The following is a 24514-nucleotide window of genomic DNA, read 5'->3' on the forward strand; positions in this document are numbered from 1 at the left end:
CACGCGATACGTTTCCTTATTATACATGTTTATTCTCGCTTTGTTAGTTCCTACTAAAAACAGGAACAAAGGCGCAAGCGCGCTAAACACTAGCTACGTGCAACGCGCTCACTTGCATGCTCTCGCACGCACGCAGGCACTGGAGGGCTTCGAGCGCTGCGCGCAGTGCTGATGGATCGAAAAACAAAGACGTCTCGATTCATATCTCTCCCACTCAGTGCAAGCTCGCTCATCCTTCCGTCGAGGCCGCTCCGTCTTCGGCGTAGCGCGATCGCAACTTCCATTTTCGTAATTGTGGCGTGTCTTACGCGATGGGCCGGCCTTTTAATAACCGCGCCCACCGCGGGTGCCGCTTCGCGTTGCGTCTGCTCGCTTTGCCGTATACACGCACAGAGAGATGACGCCCGGGTTTTCCCTTTGATGAACTACGCACACATGCCGCAGCGCTCGAGAGCGAAGTGATCAAACCCCCTCCCTCCCGCAAAAAGAAGGGGGGGGGGGCGTGCAAATCTCCGGATTGACCAAGATACATGCGCCCAGCCGAGCCACACCGTTATACTACATAGACGCGATTCGTGCGCGTGCAAAGTGTGAGTGCCAGCTGATGCAACACTGCGGAGTATGTGTATTTATACCACGCACGCGCGCGTCTCACGCTGGATGCATGGGCGCATATGCTGCAGCGCCCCTTCGGACCCTGAACTGGGCAGGCTAATCAGTCGAGTCGCTATAGGTCTCCGCGCCGCAGCCGCTGTCGGCGCTCTAATTTCCCTGATGGCGAGCAAGCGAAGGGACCATTCTCAATGGCGCCGTAATCACGGGGTCTGTGCGCGCCGTATGTCGTGCGCGCTGGGCGCGCATGCATGAACAACTAAGCGCACAGCACCTGCAGAGGCAGCCCCGCGCTGCGTGCCCGCCTGGAGCCGGATTGATGGATCGATGATGAGCGCGTAATTCGTTTGCGGTCAGGAACAGACGCTGCCCCACAAAGTTCGCAGCTTCCAGCGGAGACGGCGCTGGTGCATTATGGATGACGATCGTACAGGGCCGACATCTCGCTCGGAGCCGATGTGTATATGAGTCTGCGTGCCTGCATGCTTATCCGCCTCCCTATAGCCGTTATCCCCAGCGAAAGCGCGCCACAGTTATAAAGGCCATTTGAAAACTGAAATTAAGCAAAGTGTATGTACGTGCATGCGAAACGAGAGGAGAAGGAAACAATAGAGATGGATTGCAAGCGTGACGTTTGTAGTCCAAAAGCATTAAGTCTTTACCTTGTTGCAAAGAGGAAAATTTCCGTGACGCGTACGCAAGTGTCGGCGCCTCACCTGCGCCATGTATTCCTTCCTCCCCTGCACCTAGCTGCCTCGGCCAAGCCAGTTGGCTTTTGTTTCTATTCGTTTCTGCTTTCTTTTGCTATTCCCATAAGCCAGCGGTCGACAGGTCTGCGGCCCCGTGCAGCTGCCCGACAGGAAAAAAAAAAAAGCAATTATCAATCTCAATCATTTGGCCCCGCTTGCATCCTGGTCTTTAACGCCGCATGCTCACCTCGCGAACACGAGCGTGGCGGGACTGCAGCAGAAGTGCGCGGATTTACGACCTTACGAGCTACTCGACCGGTGTACTATGCAAACTTAATTATTAGGCAATCGCTTGTTGTCTACTTCAACTGATTTCCGTGGTCGTTGGCTGGTAATGGTGTTTCCAAACTATAACACCACCTGATGGTCGAGACATGTACTGAGGGTGACGGGTTCTTCCATTTTAATTGGAAGTACTGACTGCTTATTTATTTTGTTCGAGGTATCTGCTGCTTTAAGGGTCAATGAAGTGAAGTTTCGCGAACCACTCCTGCAAATCAAGCCATCTTTGAGCTCATTAGAGACGTTTCTCTCTCTCTCTCTTTCTTGCACATATCCCGTTCTTTCTTTCTCTCTCTCTTTTCATTTACTAAAGGGAGAGGCTGTTGCACAGTTTCCTGTAGGTGGTTCGTCGAGGAGAGAGAACAACTGGCACTAGGCGTGAGCACATATGTGCGACGACAATAAGAAAAGAGACCGTTCGGATAGTTTATACCACAACGCTTTGGAAAACAGGCCCCTTCTTTAACATCTCATTCAATGCCCACGTCTCCAGGACAGAAAGACAAATTATGAAGAGTAAGGACGCTGTATTTAAGAATTAAATTAAAATATTAGGATTTACGTCCCAATGCAGTAATAATCTGGCTATATGAGAGATTCGTAATTGGAAGTCTTGGATTGCTTTTGCGGGGGTGGCAGGGAACCAAGAGGTGGACAAGGTATCTCGAGGGTGCACTAATTACCAAGCGCCCAACGTCGTCAGCCTAGAGGAACCGGCGCCTGCACTCCGAAAGTACTCGGCCATTTTAGACAGTTACACAGGCAGCAAGCAGGAAGTGGTACCCCCGGATCATCATTATTATTATTATCATTATCATCATCATCATCATCATCATCATCATCAGCCTGGTTACGCCCACTGCAGGGTAAAGGCCTCTCCCATACTTCTCCAACTACCCCGGTCATGTACTAATTGTGGCCGCCTTGTCCCTGCGTACTTCTTAATCTCATCCACCCACCTAACTTTCTGCCGCCCCCTGCTACGCTTCCCTTCCCTTGGAATCCAGTCCGTCTCCCTTAATGAGCATCGGTTATCTTCTCTCCTCATAACATGTGCTGCCCATGCCCATTTATTTTTCTTGATTTCAACTAAGATGTCATTAACTCTCGTTTTCTCCCTCACCCAATCTGCTCTTTTCTTATCCCTTAACGTTACACCTATCACTCTTCTTTCCATATCTCGTTGCGTCGTCCTCAATTTAAGTAGAACCAATTTCGTAAGCCTCCAGGTTTCTGCCCCGTACGTGAGTACTGATAAGACACAGCTGTTATAGCCTTTTCTTTCGAGGGATAATGGCAACCTGCTGTTCATGATCTGAGAATGCCTGCCAAACGCACCCCAGCCCATTCTTATTCTTCTGATTATTTCAATTTCATGATCTGGATCCCCGGTCACTACCTGTCCTAAGTAGATGTATTCCCTTACCACTTCCAGTGCCTCGCTCCCTTTCGTAAACTACTGTTCTCTTCCGAGACTGTTAAACATTATTTTAGTTTTCTGCAGATTAATTTTGAGACCCACCCTTCTGCTTTGCCTCTCCAGGTCAGTGGGCATGCATTGCAATTGGTCCCCTGAGTTACTAAGCAAGGCAATATCAACAGCGAATCGCAAGTTACTAAGATATTCTCCATTAACTCTTATCCCTAATTCTTCCCAATCCAGGTCTTTGAATACCTAGCATTGGAGAAATCGTATCTCTCTGCCTGACGCCTTTCTTTATTGGGATTTTGTTGCTTTCTTTATGGAGGACTACGGTGGCTGTGGAGCCGCTATAGATATCTTTCAGTATTTTTACATACGGCTCGTCTACACCCTGATTCCGTAACGCCTCCATGACTGCTGAGGTTTCCACTGAATCAAACGCTTTCTCGTAATCAATGAAAGCTATATATAAGGGTTGGTTATATTCCGCACATTTCTCTATCACCTGATTGATAGCGCGAATATGGTCTATTGTTGAGTAGCCTTTACGGAATCCTGCCTGGTCCTTTGGTTGAGAGAAGTCTAAGGTGTTCCTGATTCTATTTGTGATTACTTTAGTGAATACTTTCTAGGCAACGGACAGTGAGCTGATCGGTCTATAATTTTTCAAGTCTTTGGCTTCCCCTTTCTTATGGATTAGGATTATGTAAGCGTTCTTTCTAGATTCCGGTACGCTTGAAGTCATGAGGCATTGCGTATACAGGGTGGCCAGTTTCTCTAGAACAATGTGCCCACCATCCTTCAAATCTGCTGTTACCTGATCCTCCCCAGCTGCCTTCCCCCTTTACATAGCTCTCAAGGCTTTCTATACTTCTTCCGGCGTATAGTCAAAATCATATCACACCCAAGTGCGGAGCAATGGGAATAACTGCTGCCTAGCGACCGCTGCAAAGACCGGCTAGTTCTGGTGAGGCGTGTAGGGCAGACAGCAGAAGCCAGCAGAGCCCTGAACTGAGGGTAGGCGACCATTGCGAGAGAGGACAGACGAAGCAGCGGGTGAAGACCACCAGGAAAGATACAAGGAGGAAAAACCCCATGAAGAATCCGCCCCAGTCGCAGAAGAACACAATTACTAGAGCTCGATAATGTTTTCACTCACTCGCTGACCACTTGGGGTTCTTTGACGTGCGCCAAAAGCACGGTATAAGTGTATGCAGGACTGATATTGTTCTGATTACGTTCCGCCACCATCAGACTGCAGCTACCCGAAACCCAAAGCAGGATTTAATACCTAGCGGTGGCAGCAGCAAATCGAACTGTCGACAACGGGCTGAGCAGCAGAAAACACAATTTTCGGAAGCAGCCACATCGCTTCTGACATTGTATGTCCTGTATATGAACCGCTGTGTTTCCGCAAAAGAAACTTGCCCCGACTCACTTTACTGGAAACAGCTGCAACTCGCAAACGAGGCTCGTGAACTCCGCTTGAAGTAAACCTTCAGCGGTGTAACGAGCAACGCCGTCGTATTAAGCGGGAACGCGTATGTGAAGGCTTAGCCGGCGGGCTTATTATATATCTCAGGAAATCCAACGACCGCGACCTCTGGTCCAATGTGCCCGCGCTGCGCATGACGTCCAGATTCAAGGAGCGACAGCGCGCAGCAATAAAGAGGCTCACGTAGCAAAGAGAATAAAGACCGCATCCATCCAGAAGCGAGAGGCTCGGTGTACGTTTATCGCACACTATTATTAAAAAAAAAAAATGATATACCTGGGCTGGCCGGGTAACGAGCTCGCTTGCGTCGTCCCCGGACAATGAAGCGGCTAATGGGCGCGAGCATATACCATATAACGCGGCTTCCTTAACGCGGCTTCTTACCACATAAAGCTGCTGAGCATTTCCTAAAGCGCACCGTATCAATCACAGTCACGCTTAGCGCGCCGCGGCAATTGAAGCGTGCATGAACTATGGCGCGATTTTTCAAGGCTCGTCGTCGACCTCCTCCTCAGGTCGTCCTTTGCGCGTGCGTGCGTGCCTGTCGCACCGTTCACGTGCGTCTGTGCGTGCGTGACATGCCTGCCAGCCCGCGGCGTCGAGGAAGAGATCGCCGACGGCCGTGGCGGCCACCGGCATTGTGCTGCTATGGAGCGACCGGCTCGGAGACGGACGATTTGCGAAGTGCTGCGTCGGCTTACATGCAGCACGCTCCGCCGTAACGGGCGCTTCGTCCGCGGTCGTTACGGGGAGACAATCCCGCGGCGGCCCTCCCTCCTCCTCTGTATTCCCTCCCTCCCTGTCTTTCGACGCGTCCGCACGTGCGCACTTTGTTCAGGAGAGTGTTTAATGGCCACGCACGCGTGCACGTTGCACGTGGGGACCCCTTTCAGCGTGACCGCGCCGCTCATTGCCGCCGCTCTGGTCGTCGGAGCACGATGGATCTTAATTCTGCACTGTGAATAATAACTGCAATTAAGCGCGAGCGCGAACCTGAGATCTCTCTCCCTCTCTCCTTCCCCCCCCCTTTTTTTTTTTAGGCCGGCCCTTTTCGTGCTGCTTCTGCTAAAATAATTGAGTGCAGACGAAAAAAGAAAGCTAGAAAAATAAAGGCATCGCAAAGACGAAAAAAGCCAGAAGGAAAACTGAAAGCTCGCGCTTTGAACGCATCGTGTGGCGCTTGCTACCCGTGAGCGTTATGGTATAGCACTACATATACACCTCAGAGCCCGGGCTCTTTGCGATGCGGTGTACGGGAGACGCTCATCGAGAAGAAATTTACTCCCTGACCTGAGTTTAAACAGCGCGGCCGGCTTGTTTTTCATACACGAGCGCGATATGCTCCGTTTGGAAGCAATTTCACCCAATTACGTTTTCCTGCTCTAATAGGCGCGCGGTGTGCGCGATAAACAATAAGACGAGCGAGACGGTACTTTGTCTTATAAGAGGCCACAGAGCCGTGAAGTGTACACAAAGGGGCCTGCATGCACTCAGCGTCGTTTCGTTACACAGCGTGTCGGGGTAATCGACGCGGCGCCTTAACACATCGTCTTCGCGTCCTCGCTCCACTACAGGATGTCGACCAGTGGCAAGGGGCCACCGCACTTCGGCGTACACTACCGGAACTCGCGACCTGCTCCTTCCGCACGCGCACGAGCTGAGCAGAGCGCGCCGTCGACCAACCGTGCTCGACGATGCGGCGTCGCACGGTGGATCTAGCCACGCCAACTGCCGTAATTTGGCCCGCCTGAGTGCCGGTAGCCCTCAGAATAAACCATCTCGCTCTACAATTAGTCATCCAAACCAATGTCTCTTAAAAAGGCGAGGGGGCGATGTGGGACAGAGCCCCGCTTTATATGAAAGCTCCAAACTATCCGCGCATCCTGGGTCGCATCACGAAAGTTTTCTTTCTCTTGGTCAATGGCCGTCTGTGTTAGCTATAGAGACGCGTGTCCGCATCAGGTGTGACGTTTGCATGAAGTTAGGCGCCGCTAAAGTTCGTTACACGAACTGCTTTTCCCAGGACCTCATTAAAGACGACCCACGCGCTTGATGTGCACAGAAAATATAGCTACCACAACCAAAACGGCCGGACCATTCTTTTTAATAAAGTTTGTTTTCGTCTTTCCGCGCAGCTCTCGACAACTTGGACAACCATCCGATCATCCCTCTTTCTCTTCTTCATCCCCCCGCCCCCATTCTCCCTCCTTGTATTAATCATGTGTAGACACTAGCGCCAGATTTCGCTCAGGTAAATTTTGCACGAGAAACTGTATGTACACGACTGCCGCAGTTATAGCAGGTATGTCGGGCGTAAACGTGCATGACGCCTGAAGCTACAGCCGATGTTTGTTTGCGAGTCCGAAACGCAATGTGATGCGATATGACGCGAGCCTGCGGCTTTCACTATGCCAGTCTCTCGTCGCATATGCAAACACACGCACGCATTCGCGTGTTGCGTGAACAGATCGCTAAAAAAAAGAAGAAAAAAAAACTGCCTCGCTGTGCGAATGCGCGAAGACTACGCGGTTAACTCGCGCCTACGAAGGCGGAACTGAAGCAACTCGCTTCTCCTTAGCGTGCGAAAATAAACTCCACACCAGTATCGCTCGAGGCGTCATTTGGCATACGCGAGCCAGGGTTCGTTAAGGTTTGGTTAGAATGTAATCAACAGACCTTAACTTTGTTCTGCTGCTTAAGCCGGTTACGCAATTATTTTCTCTTTTGACCGACTTGTTGCTTATTATCCGCCTCTAATTATATACGGATGAAGCGGCCTGGAAGGCATCGTGCCCGTCTGCTGAGCACGGTTAAAATTCAAGGGGGCGCGTGTTATCTTTTTACTGAATGTTCTCTTAACGTGAACGAAAACATCTCTATCTATTTCCTATTTAGCATTAAATGTTTGTTTATCAAAGAATAAGAGTAGCTATAGCACAAATATCCAATAAGCACACTTTTCAGTCGTGTACGTAAACGACATCCAGGTCCGTATTCACAAAACACATCGCATTCCTATAGAGCGGGTCGTAAGAACGCTTGAATACGCTTGAACACGTTGTTCTTGTCTGCGGAATGGGCAATGCGCATGCGTAACAGACACTGACGAGGAAGAGCGACACCAGAGCGCTTACTTGGACAACATTTTTTTGCCCCTATCGGTTATTTAAATGCTACTACCACAACCACAAAGGAACGCATATACATATTAGACAGTGACTGTCTTCGTATTTGTTAAGCTCCTTTGACATCTCCCCATGTAGAGGTTCGTTTCGTACTCACGGCTGTTGTGCACGTTGTTGCCGTATACAAAACTGCATTTGTGATATCGAAATCTGGCGTTCCCCTGAAGTGCCCCATTCATATTTCGGAGCTCTCAGTCGGTATGCCGCTGAATCGAAAGACCCTTTAGAAGAGTGCCAGGCTGGCTTTCCCGCGATGCACAACTGGCACACAATATGGCGACTAGCGCATTGATCAATACCGATAACTGAGCAGCTAGCGGGCATGTTGATCCTGATCTACACGCAATCAAAAGAAACGCAAAAAAGAAGCAAGCACAGCGCACAAACCGAGGCATGATCAGCCTTTTAGAATTGCTTGCTTCGCGATGCCTTAAACAACGCGTAGCGAGCAAGCCTGCGTTGGGACTTTTCTAAAGGGTCCAGCGTTGACGCTTACGGCGACACTTACACGTGGCTATGTACCACGTGTACCACGTGTGCACGATTTTGACGGCGTAGCCGGAAGCGGACTGCCGGTGATCTATTTTATGTGTCATCCATCTGACCCCGCCTACTTCCGTGACACATGTTCTGACACGCAAATAGGTAGCGTTGATGATGGTGTGTACCCTACGACGGAGCCTAAATTGCATTGTTCTGTGCGTCTCTGGAGAGAGGGGCGCCTACGCAGCAGCGGGGAAAGAGCGATTGCTTGTCTCCGCAAGCTCTTCGACGCCCACTGTCCACGAAAAAGCTTCCTTATAGCGTACATGCCTCTTTATTATATTGTAGCATGGCACCACTGCGGCAATCATAAGCAATAAAAACCTGACACGGCGATGAGCCATGAGAGAGAGAGAGAGAGACGAATATGGTGAGTAAGCGCACAGATGTCGGCCTGATGTAAAAGAGAGCGTTAGGGCCAGGGAACGCAAGTCGCACAGAAGCGTTGTGGGACGAAACTCGGTTGTGGGCCCTTCGCGCTCTGTTGTGCTTGCTTTGGGTTCTTCTGTACGCCCGGTAGTTTGCGTCCCCCAACGCTTCGGTGCGTCTAGCCTACCCTAACCTAAAACTCTCTAATATTCCTCTGTCATGCTTCTCCGCTCAGAGGGAAGGGAAGAAACAGAGAGGTATGAGGAGTGGTGATGCGGATAGATAGCATATGATGCGACTATGTATATATAGTCATATCATAATAAGGGAGCGAACCATGACACCAAGATCAGCATAAGGGAAGCAGAAATTGAACGGCCAAACGGCGCCGCGGTAGCTTAATTGGTATAAGAGCACAGCGTATGCGTAATGCGAAGACGTACCCCACCTGCGGCCAGTTGATTTTTCATCCACTTTCATTTGCATATATTTATAATTTATTTAATTCAATTAAGCACTGCAGATAATTCCCCCTATGCTGTCCTTGGTGTCATTGTTGGTTGGCTTACTGTGATATGACTAATAAAATCGGGCCCTTCCCCGCTTTTCTTTGTTCTCGTTCACACACACACACACACACACACACACATACACACATATATATATATATATATATATAACACTAACAGAAGCTCATTAATTCACTTTCTAATTAATTACGTTACGGCACATATTGCAATTTACGGATTGCAGCTGGTGAGCACGCAAGACGTATTTATTTGAAATGAATTTACGGGATGACACGAGTTTCGAGATATCATTTCCCAAAGTGTAGGACGAAATACATGAGCAGTCCAAATACTTCAGTGCTTCAAAACTTAAGAGAGTGTTTTATTAAAGATGTAAGTCGGACAAGAGTGCATTTTTAGGACGACTTTGATGGCGCATATCTGAAAGCTTGCTTCATTCTGGAAGGTCCTTTTGTGACAATGATTGTGAAAAAGGATATGGATCGGGCCTTTTCACATCCTTGAGTCTAAGCCGGTGTTAAATAAGAATTGTAAGAGAGCCTTTGATGGCTCCTTTCGTTCACGCTATAAACGGAAGGCGGATGAGTGCTTATAAAGTCGCAGCACCTCGCGTTCTAATTTCTAGGGGAACAGACAGCGCTCACTTCATCTACCGTTTCACTGAGGCGCGTCCGCGTGTCACAGCTGGTGGCTGAATGGTGTCACGGCAACTAAGCCACTGCTGAAAATAGAGTTTCTGATCGAGCCAGGTCGACCTGAGCGCACCGAGATGACCGTCGGCAGCGGCGCATCTGAACGCCGTAAATAATAGGCGCTTGAGAAAGGTGTAAAAGGTAAACGGCATGGTGAATTTGGCATGGTTACAAACGCAAATCATTCTCACCGCAGACAATGTACTTTCAGTAACAGCTGCTTAGATAAAGATGACAGAATGAGAGCACTGAAAGTTATTAAAACATGCATAGAACGAGCAGAAGCGGAAAGAAAGCTAACAAAAGCTATAAGAAAGCAAATTGGAAATGAACCGCATTCCGCAATCACTACGCGCACGCGCTCAGGCTGTCTCCTGCCATTCTCATTGCAGTACACGGTGTGTGAGGGCGATACTCGCAGTTTCGCTCAACGTTCTATTCCCTAAAGCTTAGTAGTTCTCTAAAGTTTTCTAAACATTCAAAAAAAGGAAGTAGCACTCGAGGGAGTCTTTACCTGGTAAAGACATCCGGGTAGTGGGTCCTGGCGAAGGCCTTCTCGAGTTCCTCGAGCTGGTAGCTGGTGAAGGTGGTTCGGTAGCGTCGTTGCTTTCGCTTCGGGAAGTCGTCACTCATCTCTTGCGGGCTGTCGGCTCGCATCACCATCGGAGTCCTTCCGGACGAACCGTGATGCTGGTGCTGCTGTGACTGGTGCGGAGGCCGCTGGTGATGCTGCTGTTGCTGCTGAGACTGGTGGTGCTGGCTCAACGGTGGACTGTGCTGGTGCACGGAATGCCTCGGCGCGGTAGCGCGATCGCCCGAGGAGACTTCGTCGGTGCCGCCGAGTCGAGATCCGGGCACGGAGGAGGCGATGCGGTGGCAGAGCAGGTCGGCCCTGGGAGATGCGTGCACGGCAGCGGGCGGCAGCTCGGGCCCTTCGTTGGCGCACGGCGGGTCGCCCCGATCAGACAATCCCATAGCTTCGCGCGGAGACGGGCTCGGTCGCGTCGGGCTCGCGTGACACCGGTAGTCGAGAGGGCTGGAAGACTGCGTCGGGGAACCTGCGTACAGTAACAAGAGCGATAACAGAGAACGGTCAGTCCAGTGAGCCATACGTTGTCCGCATGCCACAATGCAAAGTGCCCAACAGCGACATGTTCATTGATATACTGGCGATACTGTCTGGCGGCATGGACAGTGCAATAGCCTATAGTGCAGAGCTCATTGCTCTGACACCGGTGCTTGACGCTTCGAAGAATGATTTAGCCTCGTCAAGTACAGCATACTTCTACAGGAGGAATAAAACCGCAGACCCTGAAGTGTACTCAGAGAAATCCCACAGCGCAACTAAAGGTGCAGACGCATCGCGAGAGGCACCGCTTCTGCTGCCACTGTCGCGAGTGGTCGCGAAAGAAATACCGCTTAAGTGGCGTCTCTCTTGGATCATCGCTGCTCTTCTATCAGGTTACAGCAAATCATCGCATTCCGGTGACTGTGCAAACCACGCCATCAGGAGCGAACAGCTATGGAGCCAATAAGATGCATGCATCATTTCTGGCATGCATGATGGCGTACATGTTGAATGAACAGTGAAGCGGTCTTAGACACACTGCGAACATTTTTCGTGCCGCAGCTAAAAAAACGGATCATACGGCTCACCTCGAAAATTTGCCGAGGCAGCAGACGCAGCAGTCTTCGTTCGAAAGACCGGCAACAGTGCCGGGCGCATCCGACCGTTCGACGCGCGCGCACCGAGCTACACCAATGGAGCCAGTTAGGAGTGTACTCCACGGCGCACGCGCAGAGGTGCAGGTGAGTTGAGCTGAAGTACCGGTGCATGCCGCTCAACCGAACGAAAGGAAGTTGCCCCGTCTCTACACAAGCCGGTGGCGTGAGGCCCCAAATTTGCACCCTAGCCAAACAGCGAGGGCTAAAGTTCCCCTTAAAAGCTGCAATTTCGTAATTATTACTCGATACCCGGTCCTGCCTCCGCTCGCTGGGACCTCGTTTAGGCGAAGAGAAGAAGAAGGCGTGGGGAGCACCGGGAATTGGCGGGTGGCAGGAGAGTAGCCCGCGAGAGGAAGCGCGCTGCTAGTGAGAGCGCGTGAATAAGGGCACGAAGGACCGCCGGTAGGGCAAGAGTGCGCACGTGCGCAACAGACAGACACAAACGGACAGACACGCGAGAAGGCGCTTCAATCAATTCTGCCGCGTGACGTGGGGCCCGGCGGCATGCCGGATTCGCCGCACAAACAGAATCCGACCTCCTCCCTTCAGCGAGCCCGACCACTTCGGCTGGTCGGGCGCCGCGACTGTGCCTGCGCGTTCTATGCCCCCTCCCCCCCCCCCATTCCTCACTCCCCCTTACCCTGCCCCCTTCCAACGCCCACCGCCTCTCCTTGCTTGGTGTGCACATTTGGGGGAAATTACCGGTCGCTGGCAATTTGCCTCCCAGCACCCGCATGAATCCCGGCCGCGTAATGACGGCTCTCGCGTAGCATCCAATGTCAATTAATCTGCCAAGCGAGCGAACGACACCTATCTCGGAAGTTGCAACAGCAGCACCGAGCCCCCCTGGCATACATATGTGTGCACATAGTGCTGTATATAACTGCCCACGTCCCTTCGCTCTGTGTCTCCGCTCCTACGCGGCTCCCCCGGTCTTATAGCTGCATACTACACCGAACGAAAAGAAACAAAAGGAAAAGGAAGTGTCCACTCTAAACTGTTTCCTAATTCCACTTGCGAGAAGTAAGAGGGAAGAGATCTAAACATGCTTGAACGATGGGGAAAGTGTTTAACCACCGTCGTTCAAAGAAGAAGGTTTTAGCGCAGCGACGGTAGGAAGAGGGGGGCCGAATGGTCGAGGAGATAGTGGCCGCAAAAGAAAAAGGCGCGGTAGACTTGAGAGCGCGCCGATTACCAGTCCTCGTTCCTCAACCTTTTGACTTTTTGAGAGAAGTGCGGTCAAACTTGGTCCTCGTATATACCGTGCCCTCCCATCTCGGAGACGCGAGAAAAAAAAAAAATGCGCGCGAACCGTTTATGCGTGGTTTTCTTGAGCGCCGCCGCCCAACTTGGGCGCAGAAAACCGGGCCAGACTCTATATGCGTGAGGGTCTCGAGCAGAGCCGGAAACGACGTGGCAGGTGCGCCGGGATCCGCACCAAATGATGTATGAAACGGCCCGCATGTTCCCTATGGTCGCTCGCCGCCGCATTTGCGCGTGTTCTTACCTCCGCGTTTTTCCTATTCGCTGCTCGGTCTCTTCTTTTTCTCCGTCCCCGTCGGTGCGGCTGGTATTTCAGAGGGCCGAAAGCGCGCGTGTACGCGCGCGTCTTCGAGTTCGCTTCAAATGAGGATTAATGTCCCTCCTTCCGTGACCTTCAGCGTTCAATCCGGGCGTCGCTGTGCGAGGGATTCTCCGCTTTTCCTTCGGCTGGCGTTGAATGTTGTTGCCGCTGCTGCTGGTGCTGCTTTCCCGCTGAGCTATAGGTATTACGAGCCGATGTTTTCAAACGAACCTGGTTTTGCCTAACAGCGGCTTTGTGTAACAAGCTATGTTCATAAAGCAGCTTTTCTTTTCTTTCTCTCTCTCTCTCTCTCTCTCTCTCTTATCTGCAACGTCGGCGCTCCACCTTTACGCATGCGTATCGATTTCTTTATTCTCCAATTGTTTGATCCCACGGAAGTTCGGGCAAGCCGTCTTTGAACAGTATATATAGGAGCTTACAGTGTGCCAGTGAACACGCTTTTTTTTTTCTTAGCGCTTCGCAAGCTTCGTTAAAAACGCTCTTTCGGCATCTAAATAAGATTTTCTCCAATTTCCTTCGAACATGTTTTGAGGTGCACATGACGCACATGTTTTGTCGCACATGTTGAAAATGCTGCGGGTCGACAGCTGCACGGCAAATTACACATTTAAGAAGCTTGCGTTCTTTGCAAAGGGCAGACCACAAATAATGGAATTCCGAGAAAAAGGACAAAGCAAAGTGCGAGCCGCAGTCGAAGCAGCGGGCAGTTTCGCTGACGTCTGAACAAGCGAACTCCTTTGCTCCATATAGCAGCGTCAGAAATGATGGAGCATACAGCCGTGCATTTCTAATGAAATCAAGTACTTGTTCCTATCCTCTCTGCCTCGTTGCAGGACTTTCGTTACTTGGAACTTCAAAATGCGCTTGTGCTACACAAAAGGGTACTAACAATGGCGCATGTGCAGTACCTTTGAATAAGTATAGCGGAGAAAAGGAAACGAGCTCCGCCGGTAAATTTTATTACCAACAAAAAGAGTGCTTCATCAAACGAAACGGCATCGTTATATGAACGTTTTATTCATTTCAATTCTGATTTCCGTTGGTTCATCGCATATACATGCACGCTTACAGACCACGCGCTATCCATGTGTGAGGCAGGTATACAATGAGAAAGAAAGGTCGCGTCATTTTCTTCATTTCTTTTACGGGCTTCACTGTTCCAGCTAAGAATTTAGGCCAATGTCCAATCGAAGGTATTGGCCAACTGCAGATAACGAGCCCTCGCAGCCGGAATAAATCTGTGCAGTAGGGAAAATATATCATTTGACAAGCCATTTTTATTTTTTCATGTGCGAATCGCCCTTAACACCATCCGACGACTGCTGCAACAGAGTGTAGCTCACGGAACGCGCCGCCGACAAAAAGAATGACAGAGAAAAAGAGAGAGAGAAAGAAAGAAAGAAGAAAATAAGCAACAACCAAAGCCAGGTCACCCTGCAATTTTCATTGAAACTCCGATGACCATGCAGTTCAGGCGTGACGGCCGTCAAATGCAATGAAGGAATCGCAGATGTGTTCCCCATTAACCCTGACACGCATTTTAGTCTTTTAGTACGAGCGTGAGACCTTGCACACAACGTTCATCCGGTTGTCAAGCTGGCAATGAGCGACGACTCACAATGTAAAAGTGGCACTTGACGCAGTAAAACATGCGTATAGATCACAAGCCACGGAGAAATGCGCGCAGCCTCTTGTGCATGCGCGGAATGGAGAGAAGCTTATACGCTGAAAGTAGCGTCAACACACGATAGTGTAAAACATAAACGCTCACTCCGGACTGTCCTCTATATATGCCAGCGGTGTTCTCACTTGAAAAATAAGCGCAAGATAGCCGTCCTGGCCACATCCGTGTAACTAAATGAGAATTCCGCACGAAATAGAACGAATAAGTCGATTATACATGGTTATATACTTAGTAACTATTTTGCGCCGGTCTTGTATGACGCAGCGAGGGCGAAAAAAAAAAATCGATATATGCAAGCGGTCCGACGTATGCCACTAAGTCGGCTATATAGAATCGAACTTCGAGCGCGCCTTTGATACCGCCAAGCTGTAGGCAGAGCTGCAGTATGCGCGACAGCGCGGCAATCGGAATTCACCGATAAATATGGCCCTTCCCGCTGCCGCGGTCACTCATGGGCGCGAATGTCCCGCAACCATCGTTATCGTGTTCGCAGTGCCATTCAGTCGCCGCAGCTGCCGCCAAGCTCTCTCTCTCTCTTCTTCTTCTTCTTATTTTTTTCCTGTAGGTTTCCCGAAGCGCATACTGCCGTCGCTTACGCACAGTCCATTCCTTTGCTTGTGTAAACGCTGCCCGCCCTAAGACGCCCATGTCTGGAAATGGATGACACGATCTGCCGAGTCTTCGGTCGAATTACTCACGCGCAACACATCCTGCATTCGGATGGCTTACTTGAACGCAGAGAGAGACGGGAGCATCTTTCCCGAGAGACAGAATAAAACGGTGAGAGGCTTCTTGTACTACTTGGTCTCTATCGCGAGCCAACCGAGTGCACGCACGTTGGCCGCGCTTTGAGCGCGATCTGCGCCAAATGGCCGCGCGTATTTATTATAAGCCGATAGGCTTATCGCTGCCTGATGTAGTGGCAGGTGAGCTATTGGGCCGCCGAAACACTGAAAACCGTTGAGTGCTGCATTCATCAAGCGCGCGCGCGCGACGACGACGACGTGGTCAGGGCGTAACTTATGTGCGCGCACGGCACCGCAGCGTGTGTGTGCTGCACTGGCCAGAAATGCGCCGATAAAGAATGGGCCAAGAAGAGGCATAGCAGCGGCTGGTTGGGCACCGAAGGAGGCTCGAAGAGAGCCCGGCTTGTGCGCGCGTAGTTGAAAGTGGGCGGCGAGGGGTTAGTCCCGCGCAGAGAAAGGGGGTGGGGAGGGGCAGCTGAAACACTCCCGTGCCGAACGGAAATCGTAAAATCCGAAAGGGGGCCCCGAGTTCGTAGAAGCTCTTTGACATCGCTGAAAAGAGAGCAAAAAGGAGAGGAGACTGCGCTTGTTTTTTTTTCTGAACAAACCCCTTTTTTTTGCGTGTGTGCGTGTCTGAGTGTACACGTATATATTTGAGTGTGCGTGCGTCCATCCGCAATCTGTGGACTTCTTGCGGAAATTATCTGGGTCGTTGTCGGGCCGTTCAATAAAGATTCTAAACGGTCGCATAAAAATCGTTTGACATTCATGGGCCCCGAACCGAGTGCGTTTGTGAGGTCCACGCCCTCACAGCAGTTGCCATTAAGCGCACGAGAATACTGTAATAGAATTTTGCAGCAACTCTTTGTTTATTTGTTTCTTTTTCTTCTTACATTATTCTAGTGTAGCTTGCACACGAACGTGCCGTTCTCGCGTTCTTAAGAGAGTAGATAGGTGCAGCACCAGGTCCATTTATCTCACGTGCCCTTCTTCCTGTCCTGAGTGTGTGGTCTTTCTAATATTGCGCTAATATATCGAACGCAAGTGTGGAACGTGATGCCCAGGCAACATGTGTAACACGTCCTGATCAATCCTAAGTGCACTCACGAAAACATTATTTTCTTCTGAATAGTAGCGAGGTGGCTAACGACTGGCATGAACAAGTTCTTTGTTTCCTATGTATTAGTGCTATCCTTATATTTCAGCTACCACCGTGCAAAAAAAAAAAAAATGGGAGAAAAATATGTCCAAGTCTGCTAGTATCTAATGCACGCGCTGCATTTGCCCAGAAATATTGATATGTCCGTACGCGAGAATGTTAAGCATCTGTAGCGCACGTGGAGCTTATTGTGCATAAGTTATGCCACTGTGTCTCTCATAAATGCGGGGTGATCGTTTTTAACTTTCCTCGGAATTTCTCAAAATCAACTTTGGCAGATTGTATATTTCGTGTGTGTGTGTGTGTGTGTGTGTGTGTGTGTGCGCGCGCGTATGTGCGCGTGTGCGTATGTGTTTGTTAAGATAACAAGAAATTATAGAGAGCGACAGAGATCACAGACACACGATCAGAGTCGGTCCATATCACCTCACACTAGCACAGCATAGGATCACCTGCATCACAATGGACACAAAATTTAGGACAACAAACATGTGTGAACGATGCAATAATTTGCATCGTTCACACATGTTCATATTTGCATAAGCTTGTCAATGCTTGGATTCAACACCCAGAATTAGCGCGCCTGTATACGCTGCGAAGCGTGTCTATGTGTATCATCTTATCTTTTTTTCGTATATATGGCCCTTCTAGGAACACGTTAAGTAATTTCGGTCAGAGAACAAACAGAGTCATCGCTCTCTCTCGCTCTGTCTTTGATACCGCAGTTGAGGTATATGCGCAAAAGGATAAAAAAGAAGATAGAAAATCTAATTTCCGGAGGAGATCTGTCACACTGGTGACTCACGACGCTATACCGCGACGCACACGAGGGAGAGAGAAAGAAAAACTCCCGCGTGGCACTTAATACACGGCTTCCATGTAACACGGGCGAAAGGAGCGGGAAGACGCGGCTCAAGGAAACGAACAAAACAGAGGAGCATTAAATGAGCCCAGGAGAGCGTTAAATCGGGAGCGGCAGAGGGCAACAAACTGCTCTGGCCTTGCCCGCACAGCTCAGAAGACGCTGTAATAGCGTGTTGAGTCTACAAAGACTCCCGTGCGTACGGCTCTGCGTTTGTTCGTTTCCCCCGGTGGCGCGAGACACGCCTCGCGCGCAGGGCCTGCATAGGCGAGGCCCCCCTCCGCACGGGTGTGGTGGCCGTGCTGGTGTCGGGGCACGCAGCCGACGCCGTCGCGGCGGCAATGGCTGCCTGCCTGCACACGCAAGCACACCCTGTGAAATGATCAGCCGTGCGCGCGCTCCTCGAATGCCGCTGCTACTCGCACGCAGCTCGCAGCCCCCCATGTCGCCCTAGAGCAGACGACGACGCAACGTTCGCATGCGCCACCAAGCATGCTCTCAGAATGATTGTGTATACGTTTACAGAAAGTGCACACGTCGAACTCAACCGGGAGCCTCTGTCCGTCTGTCAACCGCTTGGTCCGTTCGGAATCAACGTGGTATATGCGGAAAGCTAGGCAGCAACCGAGGCAAGGCTCTTTCTCTCTCTCTCTCTCTCTCTCTCTCTCTCTCTCTCTCTCTCTCTCTCTACCTTCTTTCCTTTTCTGCGGGGGCACTTATAAGCTCGAGACCCGGTTTCCTGAGTGCGACGGCCGTCATCGACGTTATCATACCGACGTCGCTGTGAAGGACACCTCGTAATTCTCAACTTCACCCTCGCGACATGGGGCGAAGAAAAATGAAGCTTTGGCCACCATCGACACTGGGATTCCAACTCAGCCACTGAGGCAGTGTGTACTTGAGAGTTGTACGCGCGAACCACTGCGCTTTCCCTCTTGGTAATTATTGTGCAGGGTTTAGAACCCCACACGGACGGCGACAGTGCTGGTTTCTGGGCACGCATTTCGGAGGCCACAATAAGTAATACTGTAGAGCACGAGGGCGACGCTGCGTGCATCGTTAAGGAGCACCATCTTTAGAGTGAAACCAGGACTTATTTTTTTTCTCGAGAAGATGGTGGTGCCCACTATAAGAGGTTGCTGCTCTGGCGGTAAATGAGTCAAGTGCAGAAAGAGTCACTGCTAACTGTTTCCTTTTCTTCTTTTTCCTTCTTTTTTTTTGTGAGTAGTTGAAACACTCCACGCATATACAACAAACGTATAAGTAGACCCGCCGCGGTGGCTTAGCGGCTCTGCTGTTGCGCTGCTAAGCATGAGGTCGCGGGATCAAATACCGGCTACGGCGGCCGCATTTCGATGGGGGCGAAATGCAAAGACGCCTGTGTCTCGTGCGCTGGGGGCACGCTAAAGATCCCTTGGTGGTCAAAATTAATCCCTAGTCCCCCACTACGGCTTGCCTCATAATCAAACCGTGTTGTGGCACGTAAAACCCAAGAATTCAATTAGTATAAGTAGCAGGGTACATCGGGAAATGGTTCATTTAATCCTGTTTATTTAGATATGACAACAATAAATTGGCGTGGAAAGGAATTGTTGCTGAAATAATTCAGCTTCTATATGTTACAGTTCCTTTGTCTCGTTTCCTTTCCCCCAGTTCAGGGTAGTCAACCGGGCTCAGTCCTGGTTAAGCTCCGTGCCTTTCATACATCCTTCTCTCTCTTGTCTCATACATACATACATACATACATACATACATACATACATACATACATACATACATACATACATACATACATACATACATACATACATACATACATACATACATACATACATACATACATACATACATACATACATACATACATACATACATACATACATACATACATACATACATACATACATACATACATAGCACGAATATTTCTGAATGCAGTCGTCTAAACCAATATAAATTACCGGGCTTGCATTCGCTCTTCTGCATTTTTCATTAAGCACGTCAAAAAAATATACGAAGAGAAGTTATGGGACAGCACGTGAAGGGAATGTAGCGGCTGCACGGATCTGCCTCCGCTGCACCCAAGGACAACCGCGTTTGATATATGCGATGAGTAATGTGCGCCCGCACAAGCTCCCGGACAAGTTTGAAAGCGCTCTGCTCACCTTTATCTGTCATCGCCAGCCGCCAGAACTGCACTTTCTGCCATGCCGGTATGAATGATATTGTGCATATAGCGTCTGGCTTGCTCACAGACCTATGATTATACTGAAAACTGGAGTAAACACCGCTATAAACGTGCGATACAATGTTCGAAACTTCTGGCCAAGAAAACCGGAAAGGAAACCAATCTTGAGAGCGCGCCGAAAGGTCGCAAACTCTGCCCATATAACACGGGAGGGTTAGCACAAGCACATGGCAAGCGGAGAGCCAGCGAAGTTTTCAATCCAACCGAAAACAGTCAATCGTCCAGAAGCCGTCCTGATGGCGAAGAGCGTGTGCACCGTCATGAGCCTTGCATTTTAGACTCCAGCCGATAGCTGTCCTGAAATCTCTGCCGAGATGCCCTGTAGGCTTTGCAGGGCCACTTGCGATCTGCGGTCGTTAAGAGGCTGACGAAGCCCATGTCATAGGAGCCCAGATGTAACTAGAAGTGGTCTAGAGAAACAATGTTTCTTCGTGAGTCTCACTTACCCACACGCGCGAGCACGGTAGAGCGAGACACATCCCTCAACGTGATAGAGAAACGCGCATGAAAGCCGGTTCACAAGAGTTGAACAGGCTAATTTTAGGAAAGCCAAAATCCCGAGAAGGCGCTTATAAACACTCTGTCTACCAAGGTAGACGTAGACACTCGATGCTTTTGCCCTTGCCTTCTCTTTTTCAGTTCCTCTTTCCCTCGCACACGGTAGCAAACTGGTCTACTGTGTGGTTACCGTTCCTGCATTTTGCTGTTACTTCTTCTCTCATTCTCCCTCTCTCTGTTGCTCGTGTTGGTAAGGTTCTCGCAAATTCAAAAGCAGTGCAGACACACAGCGAGCACTTACCGAAGGAGAAGACAGATGAATTTGCGTGTCAACTCAGCGGATTGCAGCGAAGGAGGCAACATTGTCTGCTGTGTTTTTATATAGCACAAGCGTATAAAGCTTAAGGTATCGTTGTCACAGTCACACATTTGCAGCCCTACTGGCGGGACAGTCGTTATCGGCTCACGCCGCTAGCCAAACGCAATGCGCACCGTTTGCGGCAGCAGCAGCTGCTGCTGCAGACAGAATCGTGCGTGTCAGGCGCGGCGACACACAGGCAGGTTAGAGGAGGCTGCGCAGAGAGGGGGCGAGCGTGGTTGCCGGCCCTCTGGCAATGCGGGCGCGCACACGTTTCGCTGCCGATGGAAGCAGAGCGAGCAGCGCGGCCGAGCGAGCGCATATTGTTGATCGATGGACTTAATTAAGCTAATTCCCCGACAAGCCGCCAAGCCCGGAGATGAGTGCTCGGAAACCTGCTCGGGACTAAAGGATCCGCGGTGCAGCAGGCGCGGTCACCGGCTGCGCCCGTCGGGTGTCCGGCGGTGGCCGGGCGCAGATAAACAAACACGCACGCGCGCGATGACCACGCACCGACGCTTTGTTGTTTGTACCGGGAGCGGTGGCGTCGGCGCCCCCTACTCATTCTCGGCAAGCCCCCCGTGTGTCCCCTCTGGAATAGCGTGCAGTGGGGCGGAGGCACGAATGTGCAATAATGTTGCGCGCCCTTGCATATGTCATAGGAGCCCCCCAGTTCTGGCTCTTACATTACACCATGCATGTGCACTTTGTCGGAAATGCGGACGCCATATTTATATAACTTAACGTAATGCATCGGAACGTAACGAAGGCGTGACATCACGCCCGTCAATCAAGAGGGACACAAAGAATGGGTATGAGAATCTTTACATAGTAATAAGGCAACAGGTTTGTTTCAAGTCACGAGGCAGTGAAGCGGCTATAGACATTTGCAAAAACCTCCACCGGTAAGGCAACCTTGCCATTACAACCATGAAACCTCAGCCAACGCCTAAACGCAGATCATTGAGAGTGATGGCAATTTCTCCACTCTGTCATACAGATTAGGACCGCACAACAGAATAAGAACGGCTTCCGAGTTCGCGAAGCGAAAGGACGTCCAGATGGCTCAAAATAAATGGTCGCCCTTGATGATGCACTGACACGGTGGCTGAATATGTCACGGAGCTTCCTTGACCGAATTATAAGAAGTGAAGTTGGAGAGAGAGAGAGAGAGATAGTGCCCCACTGCACGCAATTATTCGTCCCACTGCAGCGACCCTCGCGACGGCTGCCGGCTGACGCGCATCCGGCTAGCGAGTCATCCGCACTCAACGCGACTACCGTTGTCGCGCCTGTGTGCAGGCAACAAGGCCGACTGCTTGGTGTTTGGTGATCCGGGCGCGATTTAATTTGCGACGAGGCGCATTTTGCCTGTTCGTTGCGAATGCGTTTCTCCCTCGCTCTCCAGATCTCGTGTAGAGAGATTGCTGCCGTGGCTGGGCTTCCGCAGAAGCAACAGCCCCATCGTACTCATGTTAACCGCTTGCTCCGCGAGAGCATGCGGCGTGGCAGCCGTGCGTGGGCGACCAGACACTCGTTCATTCGGAGCTCTCCCCTGTCGAGCACATTAGTCTAACGCCATTTCGCTCGTTCCGTCTGCTTGTCGTGTTTCTAGTTGGCCGCGAAAGAGAGAGAGAGAGAGAGAGAGCCGCACTATCGTGCTGTGCGGTTGTACCATCCATCAGCGCTGACCCCGTTAAGCACGCGCGGACGCCCGGTACGCTCGAACGTAATCGGTGTGGGATCGTGCGTTCGGTTCACGGCATTCCGTGAGCATCTCTTGTCAAAAGTTCTAATGCATGCGAGACGTACACGAAGGGTTTGGTTTTGGTTTCCTCTCTCTTTTTGTTTTTACCTTTCCCCCGTTTTGCCTGCGGTGTCCGCGAAGCTCCATAAAGCGAAACACGTTCTTTTTTTTTTCAGTCATTCCCAACCCGAAATGGAGTAGCGTTGTGGATGTATAAAGTACCAAGTATTACAAAATACAAACTTGCTTGCCCGAAAGCCGGCAGGTACCATCACTCGCCCTGATCTCCGTTGTCGTGAACAAGTTTCGCGCTTTTTAAGGCGAAGCTGCATACCTCTACACCGCCTCCCCCCCCCCCCCTTTCCCGTGGATTTTTCTTATACGTGGGCAAAAACTCAACCAATCATGGCGGGAGGCGCGCATGGCGTGCGCCGCCGGGTTCCTTGCAGCGCCGCCAGATGACGCTCGCCTCCGCGCATCCAAGTTTAGGGTAATCGAAAGCGTAGATCAACAACCAGGAGGAATCGGAAAGAAAGTGGAAGAAACATAGACAGCGAATTGGATGCAAATAAAGGAAACAGAAGAAGACCACGGATATTATTTACAAGAATGAGAAAAAAAAACGAAATTAGAAACGAAAATCTGTACGATAACCCGAAGGGAAGTTCCTTGCCATTTGAGGACAAAAGCACATACCGCAACAAAGATTCCCCAATTAGGTGAGGCATTTGTATGCTGCAGAAAAAAAATCGAGAGACCACTGAGCACATCCTAATGGAATTCGGAGAGATTCACCAAGCGTGACCAGTACGCAACGTACACCTTCCAGAAGCGCTTCAATTGAAAGTGGATGGAAGCATCAACCGGTCAGCAGTCGAGATAAGCAAGAGATGTTTACAGAATTGGTGGAAAAAAAGACGCAGGGAACATATTGATACGACCGGATCCTGTACCGACATAGGTAGCGGTACAAGGTTGATAGAGAAGTTTTGAGGAAAGAAACAAGATAGTAACGAGATTTATACAAAATGTTGGGATTAAGAGCATGTAAAGCATATGCCTGAATAAATCAAGCAGGCTAGGTCACTATTTGTCACCGTCCCGTTTCAAAGGGGATGCCAATAAATCACAATCATCATCATCATCACCATCATCATCATCATCACTGTGCCAGCGGCGGCGCCGGCCGTGTGGGGACCGCTAAAGAAGAACCAGAAAGCCCGCCTTCGCGCATAGCGTTCACCGCAAGCATTTCCCGGTAAAGATTACGGCTGCATGAGCTGCAGTTATCGGGAAGCGGTAACTGTATAGCATACGAAGCAGGGTTTGACGTAACTACACTTTCATATGTAGAAGAAGAACTCGCCAAGCAAATGACTTCATTAATGTCCTGATAGCGCTGTGGCAAAGCCACGCGTATAGTTAGGACTCCCGAAGAGCAGCGCAAACACGATGAGCGGCGACGGCAACAGCAACGTCAATACGCACAAAGGCGTTGTGCCCATGCTAGGTAGGACGTAGCGGTTCCTGCCCAATGCAAGCCACGCACATTTAGGACGCCTGAAGAGCAGCGCGAACACGATGAGCGACGAAAGGAATAGCAACGTCAGTATGCACAACGGCGTCGGGCTCATTATCGGCAGGACCCAGTTCAAGGCTACGTTACATTGGTCTATAGGATCAGGTGATACCACAGCTTCGCTGGCCACCTTCCTTCATTCACAGCGTGGATTGTAGCTCATCTTTTTTTCAATTTTATTTCATTATTTATTTACACACTGGATCGGCAGGGAGTGTTATATTACAGCTCTAAGTTGGTCCAATGCTCGAGGTTGTTATATGGGAGCCATTGTATACTAAAGAGCAGTGATGGATACCGTTCTGTGCAGATAAGGCAGTTAAAAAATATAATATAAAATAAGAAGCACCGCAATTTTGTTTCTGAATCAAACCAGACAAATTCCAAACAGTAGTCTTCTGAGCGTTTTTACGACGCGATACCTCGAGCAAATCAGCGTGTGC

At 50.3% G+C, this 24514-nt stretch overlaps 1 protein-coding gene across 6 annotated transcripts in view; it reads right to left on the minus strand.

Moving 5' to 3' along the window:
• The window catches only part of LOC142572640 (uncharacterized), a 177079-nt gene that overhangs the window by 42152 nt on the left and 110413 nt on the right, over positions 1 to 24514 (minus strand). For 4 of the 6 annotated variants that reach the window (XM_075681895.1, XM_075681900.1, XM_075681896.1 and 1 more), the window contains exon 2: positions 10395 to 10938. In XM_075681895.1, coding sequence (XP_075538010.1) covers positions 10395 to 10938 — 544 coding nt within the window. Of the gene's footprint in view, positions 1 to 10394; positions 10939 to 11536; positions 11622 to 20688; positions 20818 to 24514 lie in introns of those variants that run through there. The other 2 variants (XM_075681899.1, XM_075681897.1) reach the window with 2 other exon arrangements.

Source organism: Dermacentor variabilis, chromosome 2, assembly GCF_050947875.1.
Source record: "Dermacentor variabilis isolate Ectoservices chromosome 2, ASM5094787v1, whole genome shotgun sequence".
Classification (NCBI taxonomy): Eukaryota; Metazoa; Arthropoda; class Arachnida; order Ixodida; family Ixodidae; genus Dermacentor; species Dermacentor variabilis.